Raw genomic sequence first — 23,219 nt, 5'->3', positions numbered from 1 at the left:
AAACTTCAATCGATCATAACTCCGGAACCGTTTGGTTCCCCAGCTTAATGGACCACTCATTGGATGCGGAAAAAGACAAACAATTTAAAAAATTGGTTTTGGTTCAAATAGAAAATTGAAATCTTTGAAAAATTTTCGTTTAAAAGAAATTTTCCAGACCCAAAAACTGGAAAAAAGCACATATGTTGACTTAAAAATGTGATATCGGGATTTCGACCTTTAGAATCTTAAAGTATGCAATTTAAGACGATTTTTCGTCCAAACCGGACCTCGATATCTTTCTTCGTTCGAGAGATATCGAGGTTCACAGGTTTTGACTTCCACCCTCCCCTAGCTCCCCCCAACATTTTTTGGGGGTCTGAAAATTTGGAGAAAGAAGCGCTCAAGTATGAGTAATCAATAGACAAAGTCTGAAGAAATTCCAGAGGGGGGGGGCCGAAAAAAGCCGTTTTTGCATCAAGCTCTTTTGGGGAAGGTAAATTATAAATTGGGGGAAGCTAACTCATCAAATTTTTGGGGAAGGTGAATTATAAATTGGGGAAAGCTAAGAACTTTCTGCATCTCTGCTTTAAAGTTCGTAGCTTTTCTTACTAAAATTGAGCCTGGTGCAGTGGCATCAGGATAAATTCAATCCCTTGATAGGGGAACATGATTGGTCTTTTGAAATTTCGTTTCTTTGTAATTTATATAATGTTCTAGAGGGAGGTTCAATTGGATCGGTAGATTTTTTCCTAAGGATACATCACATTTGCTATTGATATGAAATGCTAAAAAAAAACCAGCGCAGTTTTGTCCTGCTTTAAACGGATTTAAATGCCTACAATTCTTTAGGTACACTTCACTCATTGCGTCTACATACAAGATGGCCCTTTTCTAATTTGTGAAAATTCGTAAATTGTCCATCTTGGATTAATGGTAACATTATTTCTCACCAGTGTACACAGCAATGCAAAATCCTAGGATCAAAGGTTGTATGGGAAATTTTGTGTTCCTGGTCTTATTCTTCATGTACTTTGTAATTACTGTAAAGTGCTAAGTTTTTGTAGTTTATTTTCGACCTCCTCTGCAAATGATTATTGTTGCAATATCCACCCTTCCCCCCCCCCTCTTTTTCTGATCATAATTTTTGAAAAGTTTGTAATTTCAGTAAGGAAGCTTAAACATTTTTTACTTAATTCCCTAAATATTTATCTTATTTCTTCCAGGATAGTCGAATTTTTGCTCTAAATTTTTTTTTTTGCCCCATAATTTAATGTGTCTCCGCAGAAATCACATTAAAATGCCTCTGAAAGTACTGAGTATGCATGGTGGCCATTTTGTAATTGGCAATACTGTTTTTCTCCTTTTCAATGTATTCATAATATCGATTTAGATGAGGCAAGATACAGCGGGTACCCTCTGTACTCGCTGAATGTGCTAAAACCGAGTAATACTTCAAACCAATTTTGTCTTCAAAATATTTATTTCTGGTCCTCACGTTTTTATTCCTCACCTATTTCTTTGGCCTATTTCCTCCCCATTTAAACAAATGTAATTTTTTCCGAAATTTTAATCGTTTTGGGGGACAATGTATACTTCAACTATGATGCCGAAACTTCAGAATGGACCACTAGGCAAGGTACGAATTTCTGCATTCTGATACATGTTTCTTAATCAAAATTTCACGTAAAACACGATACACACAACGAAAATTACCGAAATTAACTCCTTACGAAGATATTTAATGATTCTTAATGGGTGAATTCAAACCACCCGCTCATGAAAACTCAATGCTCTGCGTGATTCACATCGCGCGCTAAACGTTATCATGAAAGTCTCTGCGATATAAAAATCTAGCAACCTCAATCTTGACGCTTTGGCTCAGCTACAGCAAATTGCTTATAGTTTGAACAACACATGGTGGGACATGAACATTGCTCGACTGAGAAGCTTGCTGAAACCGTTGTAGTGCGCAATTTGACTCACGTAGAGCTTTGAGTTTCTTATGAGCGGGCAGTTCGAATTCCTCGTAACCAATGTAAAATAAGAACGTTAATATCTTTGTTAGGAGTTGGTTTAAGTAATTTTCGTTGTGCGAATCGTGCTCTACGTGAAATTCTGACTAAGACACATGTATCAGAATGCTTAAATTCGTACCTTGTCTACTGGTCCATTATTCTATTGGGACATAAAAGAATGAAGTTGAATCCTAGGAGCAAGGTTTTGAGATGGTCGCCTCAAAACAAAACATTCTAATAGTGCAGATGCCTGGTAAAGTAGCTATAGTTTCGAGTACGCTGCTGTTTCCCCCATAATTCAGGTTTTTTAAGCCATTAAGAACTAATCTGCAGTTTCCCCACAAATATAAGGTGAGCATTTGCTTCCATTAGTGAAAAAATTGCTGTAAAGACTTTTATTAAATACCTTTTCTTCCTGCAAAACAAGCCGCCTTTTTGAAAATGCAAAAATTAGTAAAATTATAAATTTCTAGAATTACCTAAAAATTGTTCCTATTGCTCAATCTGTTAAGATAGCTAAGTGCAAAGCTCATATGGGTCGATACCCACTTGAAATCATTCTTATAAGTTTTTCTTTATTTTTCCTCAGCCAATGGAGAAAATTAAGCATTACACCAACCTCTTTGCAACAGAACATTCCGATCCACTTTTGTATAATGTTGCTATGAAAGAGGCTATTCACAAAGGAGATATTGCTTTCGCGAAAGAATTGTTCAAGTTTGCTGAGGCACAAGGTGTTCCAGTGCGCCCACACTATTTCTGGCCTCTTATGAAGAAGCAGGCAAATGATAGAAATACTGAAGGTAAGCTTTTCAACACCGCCACTAATATGTCTTAATATTTTTCTTGTGTGATTTATGAAACAGGCTACTCTAAATTTACAGTAAATCTTAATTTCTTAAAACAGAATGTGAGATGTTTAGAGTATACTCCCAATGAACTTGTTTACTTAAAATATATATATATATATATATATATATATATATATTTATATTACTTAAAATATTTACCTTCAAAGTATTTCTTGAATAATTTAAAAATAATTTTAAAATATTTCTATAATACTTCTAAAGAGTTACGAAAATATTTTACGGGAATGTTAACCTATTAGTAGCATGCGCCCTCTATCAACGATTAACGGTACTATTATTTGCTTCTGTATACACGTCTGTATACTCAGCGCACTCTGTCAAGTAGATGTGGAAGTACAGGCAATGACCGTCATTTTCATAGTTCTTTACATGTATTACATCTGAAGCATGAATTACACAAGTATACAAGTATTGAATATTTTAAACCACTAACTTGAAGTCCTGCGATGTTTGGTAGCGTAAAACACCTGGATGTCCTCATGTGGGCTTGAACCTGAGCCGGGGGTTTTTTTTTTGAGTTTTGTGGCTTCTATTCCTTTCACATACTAACTTGAAATAAGAACTTAAAAATAATTTAAAAATATTGACTATATTTTTGATGTATAATATAATTTAAAATTAACTATATTTTTAATATATTTTAAAAATATTTTTAAAATATTTATTAATTATATTTCAAAAGTTTTTTTAAAATATTTTCAAAGTATGAAAAATAAATATTTTAAATATATCGTCAATATATATAAAATATTGCTGTTTAACTGGGCTAGAATCTGGAAATTTATGTGGATGTTCCAAATTGACTCAATGTAGTTTACGGAAATAATCATGATTTGGAGGTATTTATAAAGCAGGGATAGATATTTTAGTTGAACAAACAAAATTTCAGAAAATATGCCAAAAACGAGTGAAATCTTTGTCAAAAAGTGAAATTGATAACAGCCAGTTGCTTGTTTTGATCAGCCTCAATATTCAAACGCGTAGTGGTACCGCTGATAGCGCTCGGTCGAATGTGTGGCAAGAAGTCGAGGGGGGGGGTAATTTTGACGCCATATTGGATTGCCGCTAAAGCACCGGTAAACGCGGTGCTTTAAAATTTCAAACTTCCAAAGTCGTTTTTGGAGGGAAAAATGGCTCGAAAAATTGGAAAAAATTTCTGCGAGATGAGGAGACAATGGAGTTTCTGAAAAAGCAAAAATTAGAAACAAGTTAACAAGCTCATTAGCAACAAATCGTTTGAGAGAAAGCTTCATGGTTGAGTTGGAAGTTTGTCTAATGTATAAATGTGCTCCTTTGAGCTTGGTCGTTACTATTTACAGTAGACTCTAGATTATCCGGATTAATTGGTGCCGGGCCCGATCCAGATAAAAAAAAATCTGGATATAATAGGAAACACAAACACCACCAACCAACACCACAGTATTCTTATTATGTAAACATCATGTACATACCAACTTAAATGGGCTTGAAGTAGGCAGTCAACGGTCTCTGCCTTTTAGAATCCACGTGTTTCTTGGATGCCAAATCCAGCCAGCATTGTAAATAACTGATGTCAATTGCCGTTGATTCCGACTGCTCCGCGATGTAGTTGAGCGCATCTGTTAGGGACTTGTATCCTTGAGAGTGTGGAATGGAAACACAGGCTGGTTCACTGTCTCCTGCATTTTCTTCAGAAGTATCGTCTGGCTCTTTGCTGACCATGTTGACGATATCTTCGTCTGTCAGCTCGTCAGTGAGCTCGTTGGCGGCGAGCCAATCATCAAGGGTTTTTCCAGTCACCTTATCGCCTGGTAGTTGTTGTAGTAATGCTATTAATTGTTGATCAATTTTGTCAGTTGGAGGGGCTTCAAAGTCGACGACATGGTCCAACAAGGGTTTCCATGATTTCAGCAGAGTCAACGGTGTAGTTTTATCCCAGGCAAGTGCCACCCAGTTTATAATGTGGACCATATCTACTTTTTTCAACGCAGTAGGGACATCTATCCCTGCGTTGTAAGAGGCAAGCAGAGCAGTGAGAATTTCAAGCCGAAGAAGTTTCTTGATTGCCGCAAATACACCCTGGTCCATCGGTCCATCACACAAACATGCGTTCTCTTGTGCACATTTTGACCTTTGACACTATCGCGTGACTGCTTCTCCGTGGATCCGCTCACTTATCGGAATAAGTACATAGTTGCAAAATCGATCCGGATAATACGAAGCGGGATAATCCAGAGCCTACTGTACTTTAATATTGACAGTTAGTTTGCTTTCATTCTCTATTTCCCTGTGTGAATTTTTATGAATTTGAAAGACGCGGTGAAGGAAATCATGAAAAAGTTGTATGATATTTCAGAGGATTTGTAAGTGATTTCTGAGAACATCTGATAATGATTCCTGCTCTTGAGGATGTGAATATTTGAAAGCACTTAATTCCCAATTTCCTTCTGTATTCCCTTTAATATTACATAAATGTCAACCTAAAAATGCCATTAAGCTTATTAAAATCTATGCAGGTCTGTTTTTGCAGGAGGAGCTTTTTTGCAACATTGTAAAATGTCTTTTTCAACAAACACTTTCTAAATTTCATTCCAATTATTTCGTGTTCATAATTTAGGCTTTCCAGTAGTCTTGAAAACTTGGAAAGTCAGGAAATTCCTAGGGAAAGTCAGGAAATTCCTAGGGAAAGTCATGGAATTTCTAGGGAAAGTCAAAGAGCTTTGCAAATAATGCGTCAGCTCAACAACTCCAGCCGGTGTAGGGGAGAGTGAGAACAACTTCCAACTACCTATTTCCTCAAATTGAATCCCTAGAAGCATAAAGTTTGTCCAAAGCATTGGTGAAGGTAGTGTAAATAAAAGAAAAAATCTAATTGGAAGTTTTGATCGAAGATCAGGGAATTCGTTAATTTTGGAGTCAGGAAGTAACAATAAAGGTCAGCTTTAAAAAAGAGGCAGGAAATTGTGAAGTGAAGACATTATCAAAACCTTCAAAATTGATCACTTTATGCCCTCCTCTCTCAGATTGAATCTTCTTTTCACTCTGTATCTTTCTCTACTGTTATAGGAATTTACCAATTGCTCGAGATGATGATCGAAGACTTCAAACTGCTCACTCTGCGCGAGACAGTGCGAGATGCAGCTGTACACGATTTGGTAAATTGTGGGGAGTCCTGGCAGTCTATTTTTGATAGATGTACTGCCCTCCCCATTCCGTCAGGCACAGTAGCCGCTGCCCTCGTTATCAACTTACTCAAAAGGAACCGCATCAAGGAAGCTGCTGAAATAGGTGATTCTTTTAATCTGATCATTTTAAGCATTTCAGGTGAAAGTTCCTATATTTTCTCTCTCCAACAAAATAAATAGTAGTGAATGTAAATTGTTTGGAAAGAGATGCATAGTCAAACCAGCACACAGGGTGATCCAAAAGTCTCCCTCACTCCCTCCGACTTTTCACCCAATTAAGGTCAAGATTTGAAACTTGGGGGATATTCCTAGATCAATGGGTACTACTTTTTGTCCCTTAAAATTTTTAGTGGTCCCCTTGGGGAAGGAGCAACGGACCCCAACTTTTTTTTTTCAAATGAGGAGACCCTTCTTGTGATACCCTGTTCAAAAGAGCATAAAAAAATAAAACTTTTCTCGCAAACCCGAAGTCGATATCTTAAACCGTTTCAAAATGTGTGGCTGGTTGAAGTTTAATATGGCCGAAAATTGACATTGGTCTTTTGTCAATGGATTTGCGCAAAATTTGTTATTTGCAGGTATTTTGACACGCGAAAAACGAATTTGATGTTCGATTTTCAAAAAAACCGAAATTAAATTCTCAAAATGGCAGCTGGTTAAAGTTCAACATGACTGAAAATAGTTGTTTTAGAAATCTATTTTCAAGTTTGCTAGTCTCTTGGCATTATACCTCTAGGTTCCAATAGTCAGACAAATCCATCCGGAAATAACGGACATGCCATTTTCGGCCATGTTAAACTTTAACCAGCCACCAACTTGAAAATTCTGGTTTTCTTTAAGATCCAACGTCAATTTCGCTTTTCTCTGTCAAAAGAACCTTAGGTATCGAATTTTGCGCCAATCCATTGACAAACAACTGGTGTCAATTTTTGGACTTCTTGACCTTTAACCGGCCGTCATTTTGAAGCAGTTTGAGAAATTGATCTCGGGTTTGTGAGAAAAGTTTTCTTTGTTTATGATCTTTTGAACAAGGTATTACAAGAGGCGTCTTCCCATTTGAAAAAAAAGTTAGGGTACTTTGCCCACCTTAAAAAGTTTTAAGGGGACCAAAAAGTAGCTCCCTTTGACTTAGGATCATCCCCCAAGTTTCAAATCTTTACCTCAATTAGATGAAAAGTTAGAGGGGGTGGAAAGGACTTCTGGATCACCTTGTATGAACAAGTTCAAAGAAAGGTGGCTAAATGGACCTCTGGACATAGCAAATATCAAACTTCTTTGAACTTAATCACAACTTTACTCAGAATACATCGAACATACAGGAAGCTTCCAAAATTCACCCATTGGGAAAATTTAACGTTACTAACTTAAGAATCAGTGAATTTAAACTTCCCCCTAGCAAAAAACCAAAATTAATGCTGCTCAAATCAGCTATGATAGATGGAACACAATCTTGCTCACTGGACACACAAGTGTCTGGTTTTATACAGTTTTTCCTCCTCCACTATTCTTGCCAAACTTATGAATTTCTTCCTAAAAGGACACTTTTAATGAATCTTGAGTGTTTAGCACTTAAACTTCAGAAATGGATTCTCACAAAGGAATACAATATTTTGTCGCTACAAACAATAAAAAACATAAAAGGAAATACACCGTGAGTTTTGTAAATTTTAAAGTGGGTATTTTTGCACTCTGAACCTACCCTAATATTTGTCAAAATTGTCAATGATTGTTTACATATATTTCAATCTTCCAATCCATGTTCCTAATCATGTTGCAGTAATCTTGCACTTTAATAAGATTGATGACACATGAGCCTTAATGTAGAAAATGTTCATTCCTCTCACCACCTTTCACTATTTTTTCTCCAATAGAATGTAATTGGATTCAGAAGTGATTAATGCCCAATTAATACTCTGTTTGCCGTAAAACACTAGGCATTCATGGGACCTTCTTTTAAGTCTCGTATAGCCTGCGGTTTTCCAGAAATGAAAACCAAACTTACTGTCAGTGTGTACACTACCAGATTTTACTTTAAATATATATGCGCCATTAGACTTCATTCTAGATTTTCGAATATTCCTCCAGCCCTCCTTGTAACTTATTCCTGTTGATATAAGATAGTGTTCGCTATCAAAGAGAAAAGTATCTTTTTTTGACGTAACACAATAAAATTTGTTTTCCTGGAAAAAGTTCATCTGGGAACTGAAATCTTTTTGTTACAGATGCTCATGCGCACCCACCCAATGTGGTAATGGCCAATTCATGAAGAGTTTCATCATGACATGTTGTAGTTTGTTTTGTACTTCCCTCATTATTAAATATTGTCATTTCTATGTTTTAGTGAAGGCGCACCGTGCATATTACCAGCCATACTTCATACGTCCTTTATTAGTGAAAGCGTACTTCGGAACGAAGGATTTAGACTCTTTCATGACAATTGCGCATGCCATGTACTTATCAGTTATGCGCCAGGAAGATTATCGAGGTAACTCAGAGGTAGCAGCCGATTCGGAGGATGACCCTCTTGCTGTCCCAGACAAAACAAACATGATAAGTAAAACTGTGTACGATATCTTGAACAACCTGGTTAAGGATAAAAGGAATGCAGAAGAAGTAGAACGTTTTCTCAAGGTAATAAAACACTCATCTACGAAGATTCCACCTAATTTGTCATGTTTTGTTTAAAAAGCTGTGTGAAAAATTATATTCTCTTCACAGAAGGTCAAAATAGAGACAAGAATAATACAATAATTGATGGACTGGCAAGGCAGCATCCTTCAGAGAGAAACCAAGTGATATGAAATTGGAAATGAGACAGAAAGTTTTCAAGTCTCATTTTTCTATGAGGCTCGAGTATATATAAACAAATGCCTAGTCCAATTTTTAAGTTCTCAATGGACCACTAGACAAAGTTCGAATTAAAGCATTCTGATATATTTTTCAAAATCAAAATTTCACAGAGGACTTAATGCAGATAACGAGAATTGCTTAATTTACCTATTATGTTAGATAGTTTTGTTTTCAGTCACCAATGGTTGCGGAAAATTTGAATTACCTGTGCACAAGAAAGGTAATACTTTACGCAAGTCAAAAAACGCGTAAAGTAATACTTTACACGTGCACCATAAAGTTTGTGTCGGGCTCCTTAATCAAACAGTGCACCTTTCCTTGTCTATGTTGTTTAAAATGTGAACAGCTGAGTCGAAGTGCCAAGATTGAGATGGTCATTTTTTATGCTGCAGAGACTATTTCAGCAACATTAAGTGCGTGCTTTGACTTGCGTAGAGTTTTTTTCTTCATCAGTGGGAGGTTTAAATTCATGCATCAAAAAACGTTGAATTTCTCAGTTAGGATTTAATTTCAGCAATTTTCGTCGCCTAAATTGTGTTCTGTGTGAAATTTTAGCCAGGAAACACGTATCAGAATGCTTTAATTCGTACCTTGTCTAGTGGTCCATTCTCTTCCTAGGCGATAATTTTTCGCAAGGAAAAATTACCTCTGAAGAAACTTCAACTTTATTTTTTTTTGAGGATCTCCCGTTGTTACCCTTTAGCTATTTACTGCCTGATTTTATTTTCAAGTCAATTTGAAAATGTTAACAAAATTTTTCCAAAATCTTAATTTTGCATAAGTTGTAAATAACATTTTAAAACTCCCTCAATCTTAAAACTTTAGTGGACTTCAGCAAAGGAAGGCTGGGTCAGATTGTTTGAAATCATTGAAACAAAGCAGAATAATTATTTCTATCTCCTTGCCCCTCTCCACAATTGCCTCAGTATCCCCTGATGATCATTGACTGATGCTAATCAAGTTTATTTTTATAGGCTCTTCTTGACCATGGACTCGGCATCAGTGAAGCTTGTGCCCAGAAGATTACTTCATGGCTCAGACCAATTCTTACTGCTGAATTAGCTAATGTGATTGAACAACTAGCATCAGAGAACCTGAAACCAGCAGCATTTTCATCTGCTGGAGCCTCAGCCCAGACAACAAGTTCAGACCGTTTTGACGAGAGGGTGCTCAGCCAAATCCTGAAACTAAGGTTGAAAGATGGGAAACCGGTCGATGTTATTCGGCATCAATTATTCCAGATGTACTGCCGCTCTAGAGATATAGACAAAGCGCTTCAAATGAAGCAGGTAAGGAAAACAAAATTTCGTATCCTCTCTTCCCCCCCATTCCAGAAGTTGCACAGACCAAATGGATGCATGTGTTCCAAAGAAGTTCAACATTGAAAGATTTCAGAAAGAAGTTATCTATGTAAGGGATGGATTAGATTTCAGGATTTGAGTTGGGAAACCGGTTTAAGGCTGTTTAGGCCTCATTAAACAGAAAGGAACCAAGTTACATCAGCTGTTGCCCAATTTTATCAAACTTCAGTAGAACCTCGCCAAGATGGAACCCGCTTTAGTCAAAAACCCAGCTAACTCGGTCATCATGGCTCGGTCCCGTTATTTTGCCCTTTTGAGCAATGCTAAAATATACGCCTAACTCAGAAAACCCTCCAACCCGTAAAATTTTTTGGTCCCAAATTTGAAAAGACCCCCTGAAAAGTTCCGCTAACGACTTTTTTTTGTTCTAGTGGGTCCAATTTTCATGCATGCACAAAGAATTTTCTGAAGTTAATTTGTATCTTGTAAAAAGAAGAGAATCTTAGAAGTTGATCCAAAGATAGAGATGCTTACAGAATATCCTGTGTTGAAATAAAAATAATTAGAAGTTTTTAGTTTGACATTACAATTTGCTATGTTAGAGACATGGCAAACTGAGTCATTTGCTGCAGTAAACTCATTTAAGACTGAAAATCACTAATTATTAAATTAATTGCAAAATTCTTTGACTTCTTGTAATTTAAGTAAATATAAGTCACTCTAATACACCCTTTTATCCTCGACCTTATACAGTGAGTGTGTTGCGCACAATGGATAAAGCCAACTAATTAGTACTACTCCTTTAGTTTTCTTTATCGGGAACTATGGTCACTTACTTTCTTTCTTTTTCGCCCGATGAATGTACATATATTATATTCATCGGGCGAAAAAGAAAGAAAGTAAGTGACCAACTAATTAGTCTTTAAATAGGTAAAATTGCCCGCAAACACATCAGGAAAGTCCAGAATCCACTCTTCAAAGCACAGTTTGCCAAGTCTTGATCACAGAATTTGAAATTCTCCGCACACTCTCTGCAGGCTCTTCTTTTTTTTGCTCGAATCGAGTGTGGGTCGCTAAAATCTGGGAAAGACCCAAGTACTTAATTTCAAATCATTTTTACAAAATCATATGAAAGCTCTTATTATTGTTCAACTATCGCACCAGTCAAAAAAAATTAAGCTTACAAGTGATGCAATTCATTTTAATCATTAAGTATGATTTATATAAATTATTCTAAGGCATTCATCAACATTATAAAATGATATTTCACATCGGGCGAAAAAGAAAAAGTGAGCACTATCACAAAATGCCTCCCAGAACACTAAGTCTGCATTTTTGGAGAGGAGCTTTATATTTGGTGGTAGAGCATTTTCTAACTAAATCGCTGAATATTTGAACAACATTTGTTAGAAAGGAACAGAATCCATTCCAGTGTTTCCAAAATTGTACAAGTTTTCATTTTCTGGAAAAGGCGGCAAAGTTCGAACTGTCGTTACTTTTCCACCAGAAAAGGTTGGTTTTAATAAAAAAAAATCGTGTGAGTATCATTTTTGTACATTCACTCAATTTTCTTTACCGTGATAAAAAAGTTGCTTAATTTTGAAAACATGGCCAAGCCAAGCTCTGCTGAATGCTGTCCATTTATATTTCTCTCCAAAATTTTTAGCGAGACTTTGACAAGTAATGATTCCTTGCTTTGATTGACATTTTTATCAAAATGAATATTTATTGTAAGTAAAGTCTTACTGGAAATGTGCCTTCATCTTTTTGATAGTCAAGTTCCCATGTCATAATTAAGGAAGACTCGCCTTTGAGTTGCATTTTAAGGTTTGAACATCCAGTTCACTCTTTTCTTATTGTTGCAATGTGTTAATGTTCACAATTTTAATTTTTGTTTTACAGGAGTTAGAAGAAAGTGGCGATTCTCTCACAGAAGGAGAATTTGCAATTTTAGCTGATGCGTATATTGCAGTGGAAGATCTGGAGAATGCTCAGAAGATTTTCGACCAACTCAGAAATGAAACTCCTGGCTTTAATTTTGACTACTCAAAAACTATGCGATTTCTTACTTTACTCGTACAAAAAGATAAACTTCAAGGTACTCCCAAATATCTTTTTTCATCTCTGAAACAAATTCAAAAGCAACTTTTCTTACTTTTCTTCTTACTTTTTCTTCAACTAAAGTAAGTCTTATCAGAAAATTGTTTAATTGAAAGAAATTTTAATGATGAAAATTTCATTTCTAATTGGTATGATGATAGTTTTAAAACTGATTTAATGAGGATAATGTAATTTCATGATTACATGAATCAAGTTATCTCTACTGTAACTTTAAGGTCTTTTTGATCATGTAATTTTTTTTTTTTTTTTAATTTTAAAATTTCACGTAACCTCCATCTTACTTCACTTATTAAAAAGCACAATGATGAGAATCAATTTGCTGCAACTAATAATGTCAGCCTCAAAATCTGATTTAATGAACTTGATTTTGAATTGAATTGGTTTAAAAACATAGTTGGTGTAGCAAGTGAACTCAATCTGTGTGAAATTAACGTAAACTGTTTTAGCAAAGCATCTCAATACTGAGAGTTCTCTCCCTCGAATTCTTAAAGTCAGCCTAAAAGTCGTTTAACGCACCAGTATTGTAGTTTCAGACCTATTTTTCTCGACCATGAAAATCTTGGTATTTCCTGAGGCCCCACAAGACAGTGATGATTCTGCAACACTGTTTTTCCTCCATTGAAATCAGCTATAAATATCGTTTAGGCAAGATAATGTACCTCACTAAGAATCGATTGCTTTACATCCATTTAAATTAAGGATAAACTTACAAGAATCGCCACTGCCACAAGACTGGGTCTGAAGTTGATTGTTAGGTCTCATGATTCCTCATCAATATCTCTTGCAATGAACATTATTTGTTCTATCAGAATCTCCTAAATTATCTCCTAACCCAAACGTATAATACAGGGAACTCCTGTAATTCTTATGCTGCATATGACGAATTCTGTGCTAACTAGGGGACCTTACACTCATGCCTCCTCAAAATTGATCGGCGTTTGGCCTTCTAGATGTAGGGGCATATTATCGATCGGTAAAAGAAATAATGCTACATAGTACAAAAATTTGAAGTGGAAGTACGAAAAATTTTCTGAGACTTCGAATTTGAAGGAACGCAACAAAGAGCAAGAGATTTGTTTGCATTTATTCTTGTAATTTTTTTTAATGCTCTGTGATTATTATACCAAAAAAATAAATTTCAATTGTTACCAGGATGTCTGAAAGAGGGAGTAAAAAGAAAGACGATAAAAAAACGATATTAGTGAAAAGAAAGAAGTAACATTTATAGAATTAATTTCATCGGAAGAACCATGGGAAAAATACAAATGAGGGGTCGGGATCCGAACCGGCAATCTACGAAGTGCAAACCATCGCCCCTGTCCACTACACCACAGCGGTTTACGGTTGGGGGAGGCAAACAAACGTATCATATGTGCACAGCACATCACACAATCATTTACGTCGTTGCGTACCCTGAAAAAGGTGACACAGCTGGGTTCAATTTTTCCTTGGGGGGGGGGGGGGCATAGGCAAAAATGCTGAAAGACGTGTCTAATGGATTTTCATGAACTACAATTGGGCCAAACGCCGATCGATTTTGAGGGAGCATGAGTGTAAGGTTCCCTTGTAAGTCAAATTTTTGGAAGATCTCGAATTCCTAAAATACATAGGGTGTCCCAAAACAACTGAGACCGAGTCTGTATTTCGGAAACTATGATAGATATCGAAATGCGGGTTGTGAGAGGTTGTAGTCCATATTAGCTAGGTAACCTCAAAATTTAAGCTCATTCGGTTGAAAACTCACCGAGTTATAGCAATTTTTTCGGGACGAGTTGAAGAAAACCCTACAGGATTTTCGAGTAATTTTTCATTTCGCGAGCTGTTTCTAAGTCGCGCTGCAGATCGCGACGCTGTGGATCATGTGAAGGGGTCATGTGGGCACTATTCTGGATGAAGGTTACAACCTGTTAACATATGTTTTCACTGAAAATTGAGTCTTTGAAGTTCATTTTTTGCAAAGTTTACTCAGCTTGTTTTACTTTACCTTTAAGCTCATTAGCTTGAATAATTTGTTTTGTGACTTTTGGACAGAGGCAGAGCAATTATTACAAAATTCAAATATCAAAAGAGGAGAAGAGAATTTGTTTGTAATGAAATCTACTGTCAAGAATCTCTTAAACGCAGTTGCCGATAAAAATGATCCGGATCTCGTGGAGAAATTCCTAAGTATTCTTCAGTCAAAGCAATATATTGAGGTTTCCAGTTTTATTCTTGGATCTGTCATCAAAGCCTATCTGAACAGGTAACGCTGATTGCTGTCCATATTTTTTAAAAACTAAGTATCAGCCCTTTCATCATACTAACAAAATGTTTTTAATTAGATGCATTCAAGTTGTCTTTATTTTGATCTTAAACTTGACCAAAACTCTTAACAAATCTAGGCAATCGGACAAAATTTTTTTGATTTTTAAAGAATTTCGGCTCCTCCTACCTCTCTGCTGAATTGTCTTTTGGCTTTTAAATGAACAAGAAGCCAAGAGGAACATTGCACCTTTTGAAAATTCTCCTGAACCTATGGCTGTGGTTGGGGGGAAAGGTAAACTTTTTGTGATTTTTTCCCTGCATTTCCAGCGTATGATGAGGGGGTAATAATGTTGTTACCATTTTTTGACAGATCTATCTTCTATCAAAAGATATTAATAAACCTAAGTGTAAGTAAGTACAATTTTTAAATTTTAAAAAAATCTTATCAATAAAAATTAAAATCTCTATTTAAAACTAGGATTAGATACCCTACTATTAGAATAGCTTACATTAAAGTAGTGAAAGAAAATCTTCAAACTTAAATTATTATTATAAATAAACCCGATATAACCGGCTATTAACAATATCATCGCCACTGTCAGAACGGTTACCAGTATTGGTTTAAGACGATATCGGTAGCTTACCAACAAGAATTCGTTTGAACACCCGTACTGGTACTTTGCGCTGAGCTTTGTTCCTTTTTGCCATGTTTGATGTTCGAAAAGAGAATCAGGGGGAATTAGGTTAATTAAAAATTCAAGGGCTAGGGAAAATCTCGAAAGTCAAGGAGATAGGATTAAACATTTTGCTTGACACCCTCCTTTTGACCTCTTGAGTGTTAGGTAGGAGCTATACCATTACACCATTGCATCCAAAGATTGTAAGGTTGGGAACATTATTAGATGTGATGACAAAAATTGGTTTTAAAAGCTCATGCCCAAGGTCAAATGATGTGGTTAAATGCCATAACGCTTATAAAATTATGTGATAGTGAAATACCTGTGAAAGCATTGTTATTTTGTTCAGAGATGATTTGGCTGGTGCAATTGAGAAATTTGAACATATTTGCAATACGTACAACTTCACTCCATTGAAGAATGAGCTGACAAAGAGGCTCATCAAGAACGAAGACACCGCAGCGCTCCAACGTGTGACGGATCTTAGCACAGCAATCCATGGTGAAGTCAATAGCTTGATTGACCTCATGGAGTGTTTCCTTGAAGTAGGGCGTACACAACAAGCGAGAAGAATTTTAGAGGTTTGTGAGTTACTTAATTTAGAATTCTCTTCTATCTATTATTGACAAAGTAGGTTCAGTTAGTATGATGTAACTAGAGTTGGGCGGAAATGGATTTTCCGCATCATCGGATCCGGATACGGATATCAATTTTTTTGTATCCGGCCGAAGCCGGATACCGGATAATTTGCCAAGGTATCTGGCCGGAACTGGATAATACCGTATTCGGATAGTGCTTTTTTTGTGTGAGAGAAATCTCCCGATTTCGTGCTTGGGACAAGAGGCAGACTGTGTATCACACCATCAAGACCGTCATCCATGATGTATGTGCCTTCGCTTCGGCAACCTCCATATTTTTCAATGATATGTTATGAGTTGGCCTGCTAAAACGAATACTAAAAGAAAAGACTTGACAGATAAGCAGCATTGCTTTCATTGGCTTCATGGTGTGATGGGCCAGATGAATCTGATGTGCAGAGAGAGAGATATTATTAGAAGTGTGCCTAAACAAGACAAAAGTGGAAAACAGCGCTTTGATGCTGCAATAACAAGCTGCGTACTGCGACATTACAATAATTGCAGAGTTACACTCTGACTAAAAACGTCACCAACAGGGAACTTATGCACATGTTGGTGGCATTGTTTTTTTTTATTCTTCCACCTGCATCTTCGTCTTTGAAAGTGAAACACTCGGACTTTCGGAACTAAGGGTTGCATTGCAATCATGTAAATTTGCGGGAAATGTCCTTAATTCTGATGATAACAAGTTTCGAAAAGTTGAACCATTATAATGACTACTCACAGTGCGCCAAAAAATGCCAAGGTATTACTAAAAATTTATCAAAATTTTCACGGCCATAAAAGCACTATCCGGCGCACAGTGGAGTATTTTAACCGAAAAGCTGGCGGAAAGTCTTAGTGGCTGGCAAATTCCCGTTTTTTCTTCCATTTCATTTTATTTCAACATAAATATGATTAAAAATAGCACAGAACCTCAAATGGAATTTTCAGTATTGTTATTTCTGTATTCTTATTTCAGTATTGTCATTTCAGTATTGTTTACGTTCAGCTTTTCAATCAAAGAGAGTATGCAGTGACAGGTACAAGCTACATCTCCAGGCTTATTGGCAGCCATTATTTATGGTAAGTAGTCCCTTTTTACATATATATTACTATAATTAGAAATTTGATTGTCTGGCATGTATATGCCTATATGCTGTTGTCAAATCGTTCAGTAAAATGGGCATTTTCCATGCAGATGCTTAAATAAGATAGTTTCTGAATATGTGCCGGGCTGTGTCGGGCTGAAAATGAAGGATTTTCGTAAACTAGAACCCAACCGCAAGATTCTCCCGCAAAAATTTTTTACCCATATTCACCCTTTGAATTTCTGCGAATTTTTGAAATTGAGCTATGTTTCCAAGCAAAAATCACGTACTTCCGAATTTTGGATCCTACATATTTCTCAGGTCAATAATGTGAGCCTCAGCATTAAATGGAAGTCTCATGACACTCCTGGAGTTCTTTGTATGTGATTCACACAGATTTGATATGCGACGTTGCCAAATTTACGTCAATTTTTATAGAGTGTACCACTATATGACGCTGGAAAATTCCCGAACGAAGTAGTTTCTGAATATGTGCCGGGCTGTGTCGGGCTAAAAATGATGGATTTTCGTAAACTAAAACCCAACCGCAAGAGTCTCCCGCAAAAATTTTTTACCCATATTCACCCTTTGAATTTCTGCGAATTTTTGAAAATGAGCTTTGTTTTCAAGCAAAAATCACGTACTTCCGAATTTTGGATCCTACATATTTCTCAGGTCAATAATGTGAGCCTCAGCATTAAATGGAAGTCTCATGACACTCCTGGAGTTCTTTGTATGTGATTCACACAGATTTGATATGCGACGTTGCCAAATTTACGTCAATTTTTATAGAGGGTGCCACTATATTACGCTGGAAAATTCCTGAACAAAGTAGTTTCTGAATATGTGCCGGGCTGTGTCGGGCTAAAAATGATGGATTTTCGTAAACTAAAACCCAACCGCAAGAGTCTCCCGCAAAAATTTTTTATCCATATCCACCCTTTGAATTTCTGCGAGTTTTTGAAAATGAGCTTTGTTTTCAAGCAATAATCACGGACTTCCGAATTTTGGATCCTATATATTTTCCAAGTCAATAATGTGAGCCTCAGCATTAAATGGAAGTCTTATGACACTTCTGGAGTGGGGAAGGGTTTCTGAAGGGTTCATAGTGTCAGTTAAGATCCATATTCAGTCCGAAAAGAGCCTAAATTACGGACAAATTTTTCAATGTAGTACAGTGGCAAACTCTAAAAATTTACGTAGAATTGGCAACCTCGCAAATCAAATCTGTGTGAATCACATACAAAGAACTCCAGGAGTGTCATAAGACTTCCATTTAATGCTGAGGCTCACATTATTGACCTGGAAAATATATAGGATCCAAAATTCGGAAGTCCGTGATTTTTGCTTGAAAACAAAGCTCATTTTCAAAAATTCGCAGAAATTCAAAGGGTGAATATGGGTAAAAAATTTTTGCGGGAGACTCTTGCGGTTGGGTTTTAGTTTACGAAAATCCATCATTTTTAGCCCGACACAGCCCGGCACATATTCAGAAACTACTTCGTTCAGGAATTTTCCAGCGTCATATAGTGGTACATTCTATAAAAATTGACGTAAATTTGGCAACGTCGCATATCAAATCCGTGTGAATCACATACAAAGAACTCCAGGAGTGTCATGAGACTTCCATTTAATGCTGAGGCTCACATTATTGACCTGAAAAATATGTAGGATCCAAAATTCGGAAGTACGTGATTTTTGCTTGGAAACATAGCTCAATTTCAAAAATTCGCAGAAATTCAAAGGGTGAATATGGGTAAAAAATTTTTGCGGGAGAATCTTGCGGTTGGGTTCTAGTTTACGAAAATCCTTCATTTTCAGCCCGACACAGCCCGGCACATATTCAGAAACTATCTTTTTTAAGCATCTTCATGGAAAATGCCCATTTTACTGAACAATTTGACAACAGCATATACATGCCAGACAATCAAATTTCTAATTATAGTAATATATATGTAAAAAGGGACTACTTACCATAAATAATTGCTGCCAATAAGCCTGGAGATGTAGCTTGTACCTGTCACTGCATACACACTTTGATTGAAAAGCTGAACGTAAACAATACTGAACCAGAGCTAAGATGCGCGCGAAACCGCTGGGTTTACCCTTTTTTCCTCGACCATCCAGTAGTTATAAGCGGATTCTGTTGTCACAATGTCATGCAGTAGATATCAGAGAATCATTATTTACCTGTTTTACCAAGCTTTTACCACATTTTTTTTTTGGACTTTCCGCCAGCTTTTCGGGTATAATACTCCACTGTGCGGCGGGTCCAACGCCTGTGTTGTCTATCCCAAGTCTGGGCTAAGGAGGAAGATTTGAAGGTGAGGCTAGCAGCTCATCTCTGGTAAAATGCCCAATCTGCTTAAAGACAAAATAAAGCCTACCAGACTAAATCAGATTTACAACAAAAGATTAATGGAATATGGACAATGCGATAAAATGAACAAAAGAAGGTGTTACAATGTACTCTTCTTTTTAGCACTGTTAGGACATATTGTAAGAAGAAATTAGAAAACAGTGTTCTTTGTTGCAATGCTTTCTTTTATTTCTTATTCATCATAATTATAATTAACTCCCAGAATTTTTTGTAATTTTCAATGCATTTGCATAATTTTTAAGGAGAGTCATCTCAAAACTTTCAAACACTATCATAGTGGAGTAGTTTCCTTTTCGAAAGACATTTTGAGTTATTGGAATTTTTGAAGGATGGACCATATCCTTTGGCTTGATATTTTAATACCAGCGTTAAATTTCAGACTCCTGGCTTGAGACTGCGTCAAGATCGCTTCAGGCAAATCAGTGAAAATATGTACACAAGGGGTGAAGAAGACGCCTTGAAGAACCTCATCGAAGTAACGAGAGGCATCCCTGACATCAGCCGCTCCGTTTTCTATTTGAATCTTCTCAAACTCTATGGTGCGCCATGTTTTATTTATATTTATCCAAGCTTGTCCTAAAAAGTTCCTTTTAGAATGTTGCCCAACTTGGTGAATTTTTAGAAGTGGATTGGCTGAAAACTTTCCAATGCAACCTTTTTTCATGGGAAATGGAAATAGAATTCTCAAAAATGCTAAGTATAGAGTCTTTTGTCTTTCTCCAGGAACTCTGATTATTTCTCAATTTTATGTTATAAAGAATCCAGAAAAAAAGAATTCCAAGTGAAGGAAAACAAAGAAAAGAGAAGAAATCATGGAAGCCCTTTTATCTGTGCATTCTTTTTTTCCTGTACAATATTAAAAGTTTAATTGTTTTATGAAAAACTGAACAAAAATCCAAATTCTCTTTTTTGAAGGAGAATCAGTGCACAGCTTCATTATTGAATATTTAATGCATTCTTTTTATTTAAAATAATAAGGTACTTGCTTCGGTTTCTGAAAGTATTGAATACTAATCATCATTCATAGAAAATTAAAAACATTTTTGATTTGATTCTACAAACCACTATAATACAAGAAATGTAGTTTTCAAACGAGGTTCATGCAATTTTTATCCACTGTATTATTTTGAATACTAATCGCACTTTTTCTGACGTTTTTCCAGTGGAAAATCCTGATGTGGCTCATCTAGTGGATTTTTCATGTAAACTTTTTTATGAACAGGAGAAATCATAATGCAGCATAGGTCTTGCTCCCCAGTAGCATTTTTGCACTATAAGTTTCTCTGATTATTTAGGAGAGGTAGTGGAGCCAGCACTTAAAGATACAAGCGATAGTAAGGTGATAATGAATGGCAATGAGTCATGCATCTTAGCTTACTGCAAAAAATTGGCAGGTGCATCTTATGTTTGAAGATTTTATTTCTGTTTTTCGTAATCGAAGATTTTGTTGTGGCTTGTATTCAAAAAAATATTGTTTTTTAATCTTTTTTAAATTCCGTGAATTTTTTTTCATGTGATATTGCTTTGAGTTTCAAAAGCCAAACTTGAGGGGAGTATAGCACAGTCAATTTTAACCATACAATGTTTTATTTTCTGTTATTGTTTAATTACTTATGAAGGTTTAATCTCTCAATGCTTTTTACCGTCCGTGTTTTACTTACTGTTTTAACATTCATGAATCGCTCTGCCGGGTATCAGAGCGTGAAAATGGTGAAGGGTTCTCACCCTCTCTCTACTCAACTCCTCTTTTTTATCAATCCCTCACCTTTTTCCATGTTTTTAGTTTTTTCTTTTTTACACCTCTAAAGTCGGTAACTAGTCACCTGTAACCTTCTCTCTACACTATCACACTAGTCTAAAGTTGGCTGCAGGTGCTTAGACACAAAGCCATAAAACGACAGAAAAAAAAAAAAAAAAAAAAACATTCATGAAGATTTGATTAATTACACCATCTTTTGCCCTTGTTCGCAGCTGATGCTAATGATGCTGAAAAAGCGTACAGTCTTTTGTTGCGTATGCAGGAGCAAGACGAGATTCCATCTGATAAGTTTTTGGTTACATTAGCTGATTTACTAAGGAAGAATGGCCGTGAAGTACCTTTCCAAGTCCCAGGTAGTTCTTCTTTTCAAAATTCTTGTTTTCAATACCATTTTGAAACATTTTTTCAGTTTTACTCAGGATTTCTCCCTTGAATCTGCCTCCATAAGTTCAGCTTTCAGACAAGCCAAAATGTTAATTTCCTCTAAAGAAGTGAATTCTCTGTGAAAAATCTTTCTTCTGGTAACTCTATACACAGGCTTTTAATTTGGGAATGGTCGAAAACTCCACTGTAGGTTTCACAGGGGAGAAGGGGGAGAAATGAAGTCTCCCCTTCCAACTGCCATGCTTTTTCTGCTGCAGTTTTTTTTCTACCATTTTACACATTCCAATTCCACAATGCAGGGTCTTATTTGATTGGAAACTTTTGTAGGAGACAGTCACAAGACAATATCGTGAAAAAGATAAAATTACGCGTACCCACTCGCACTAATTTAGCAATTTAATAGGATGTATTTTGGGGTCTAGATGGCCCCATCATCAGCCGGCAGTGAACTAACGTTGTTTTGTTTTCCTTTCCTGATCCATGCGCTGGTGCTTGATTGCCATGTTTCAATGAATTTAAATAGGATGTTATTTGTGCCCGCCTAGTCTGTGTTGAAGTTGTTTGCACTGTGAATATATATGTTTGCCGATACATCTAGTTCTCTTAGGTTGTTTATCTCTTTCTTTAAAATAGGTTTGCCGGCTATTTCATGTTTTTCTGACCAGTAATGCTGTGCCACCGCTAATTTTTCTACTTTCTCATATTTTACTATGGGGCTATGCCCCCTGGCTGCTATGCGGCCCTACCCCCAGAGGGCGCTTTGTGCTCTTGTAGGCCCGCGTCGACAAAAGAACGAACAAAAAAGTGAAAATATTTTCATCCCCGACTCTCATTTATCCAATCTCTCTCTGGTCAGGGGCGATTTGACCAATAAAAATCGAATGAAAAAATCGGCATTCATTTCAAACTTGACGCCAAGGCTGAAACGAAACTGGATAGAGCATTTCGTCGCTTTTGGATAGCCTATAGCAAAGGAGCATACCTTTGATTCACTTACCCGACTAACAGACCAAGATTCAACATTTCCCGCTTACTTCAATTTCCGCTAAATTTGAAATTCCCGCCATTTTTCATGGGCGGGAATTTCAAATTTTACCCCCCTTTCCAAGCTCTCCTCCAATATTAAAAAACCTAGGTCCTATTTTCAAATTCTGATCACAGCAGGCTCATCTAGGGACTATCAGGTGTTGATAACAATGATAAAAATCATGGAAATCGGCCTAGTAGAACGCCCAAACGAACTATGACAAAAAATTAAAAATTAAATTGTTTAAATGGGAGAATTCGCAACTTTACCACATAATATAAAAAAACCTGGGTCATATTTTCAAAAGGAGGGGTTGCTATTTGGGCCGAAATCGGCCCCTCCACGGAATTGAGAAATTTTTGGATATATGGCAGTTGACGGTACATATTTGACAGAAACAATCGAGTTTTGCCGATACTCACGTTTTTCGGCTGCGAAACAGGGGCCTAAACATGGCTCCGAAGGCGAAAATAGCTGAAATTTCGCGTTTTTCGCGGTTCTACCTCAGATTCCGACCTGGGCCCGAAGGCGACGGGTGATGAGCTTCGAACATGGTGTCAAGGACACCTGCGCACGTAATATACTTGAATATGATCAACCGTCGCCTTTGGGCCCAAGTCAAAATCTGAGGTAGAACCGCGAAAAACATGGATTTTCAGCTATTTCGGGCTAAAAAGTTGGAGAAGTTCGATTTTGAAGTTGGGCCCAAAGGCGACGGTTGATTATATTCAAGTA

The 23,219-nt window shown here is 36.6% G+C and overlaps 1 protein-coding gene across 2 annotated transcripts in view; it reads left to right on the top strand.

Annotated features, from left to right (window-relative positions):
- bsf (bicoid stability factor) overlaps positions 1-23,219 on the top strand; it is a gene marked incomplete at its 5' end in the record, with an annotated part of 46,467 nt that overhangs the window by 9,651 nt on the left and 13,597 nt on the right. For both annotated transcript variants that reach the window (XR_011900304.1, XM_072302988.1), the window contains 9 exon segments: positions 2,587-2,800; positions 5,915-6,136; positions 8,375-8,664; positions 9,858-10,172; positions 12,087-12,282; positions 14,337-14,547; positions 15,576-15,807; positions 19,694-19,853; positions 21,286-21,426. Coding sequence is in view for 1 of the 2 variants with exons in the window: in XM_072302988.1 (XP_072159089.1) it covers positions 2,587-2,800; positions 5,915-6,136; positions 8,375-8,664; positions 9,858-10,172; positions 12,087-12,282; positions 14,337-14,547; positions 15,576-15,807; positions 19,694-19,853; positions 21,286-21,426 (1,981 nt within the window).

Source organism: Bemisia tabaci, chromosome 7 (assembly GCF_918797505.1).
Source record: "Bemisia tabaci chromosome 7, PGI_BMITA_v3".
Classification (NCBI taxonomy): domain Eukaryota; kingdom Metazoa; phylum Arthropoda; class Insecta; order Hemiptera; family Aleyrodidae; genus Bemisia; species Bemisia tabaci.
Note: the sequence above shows the minus strand (reverse complement) of the source record. Positions and strands in the feature narration are given on the sequence as shown.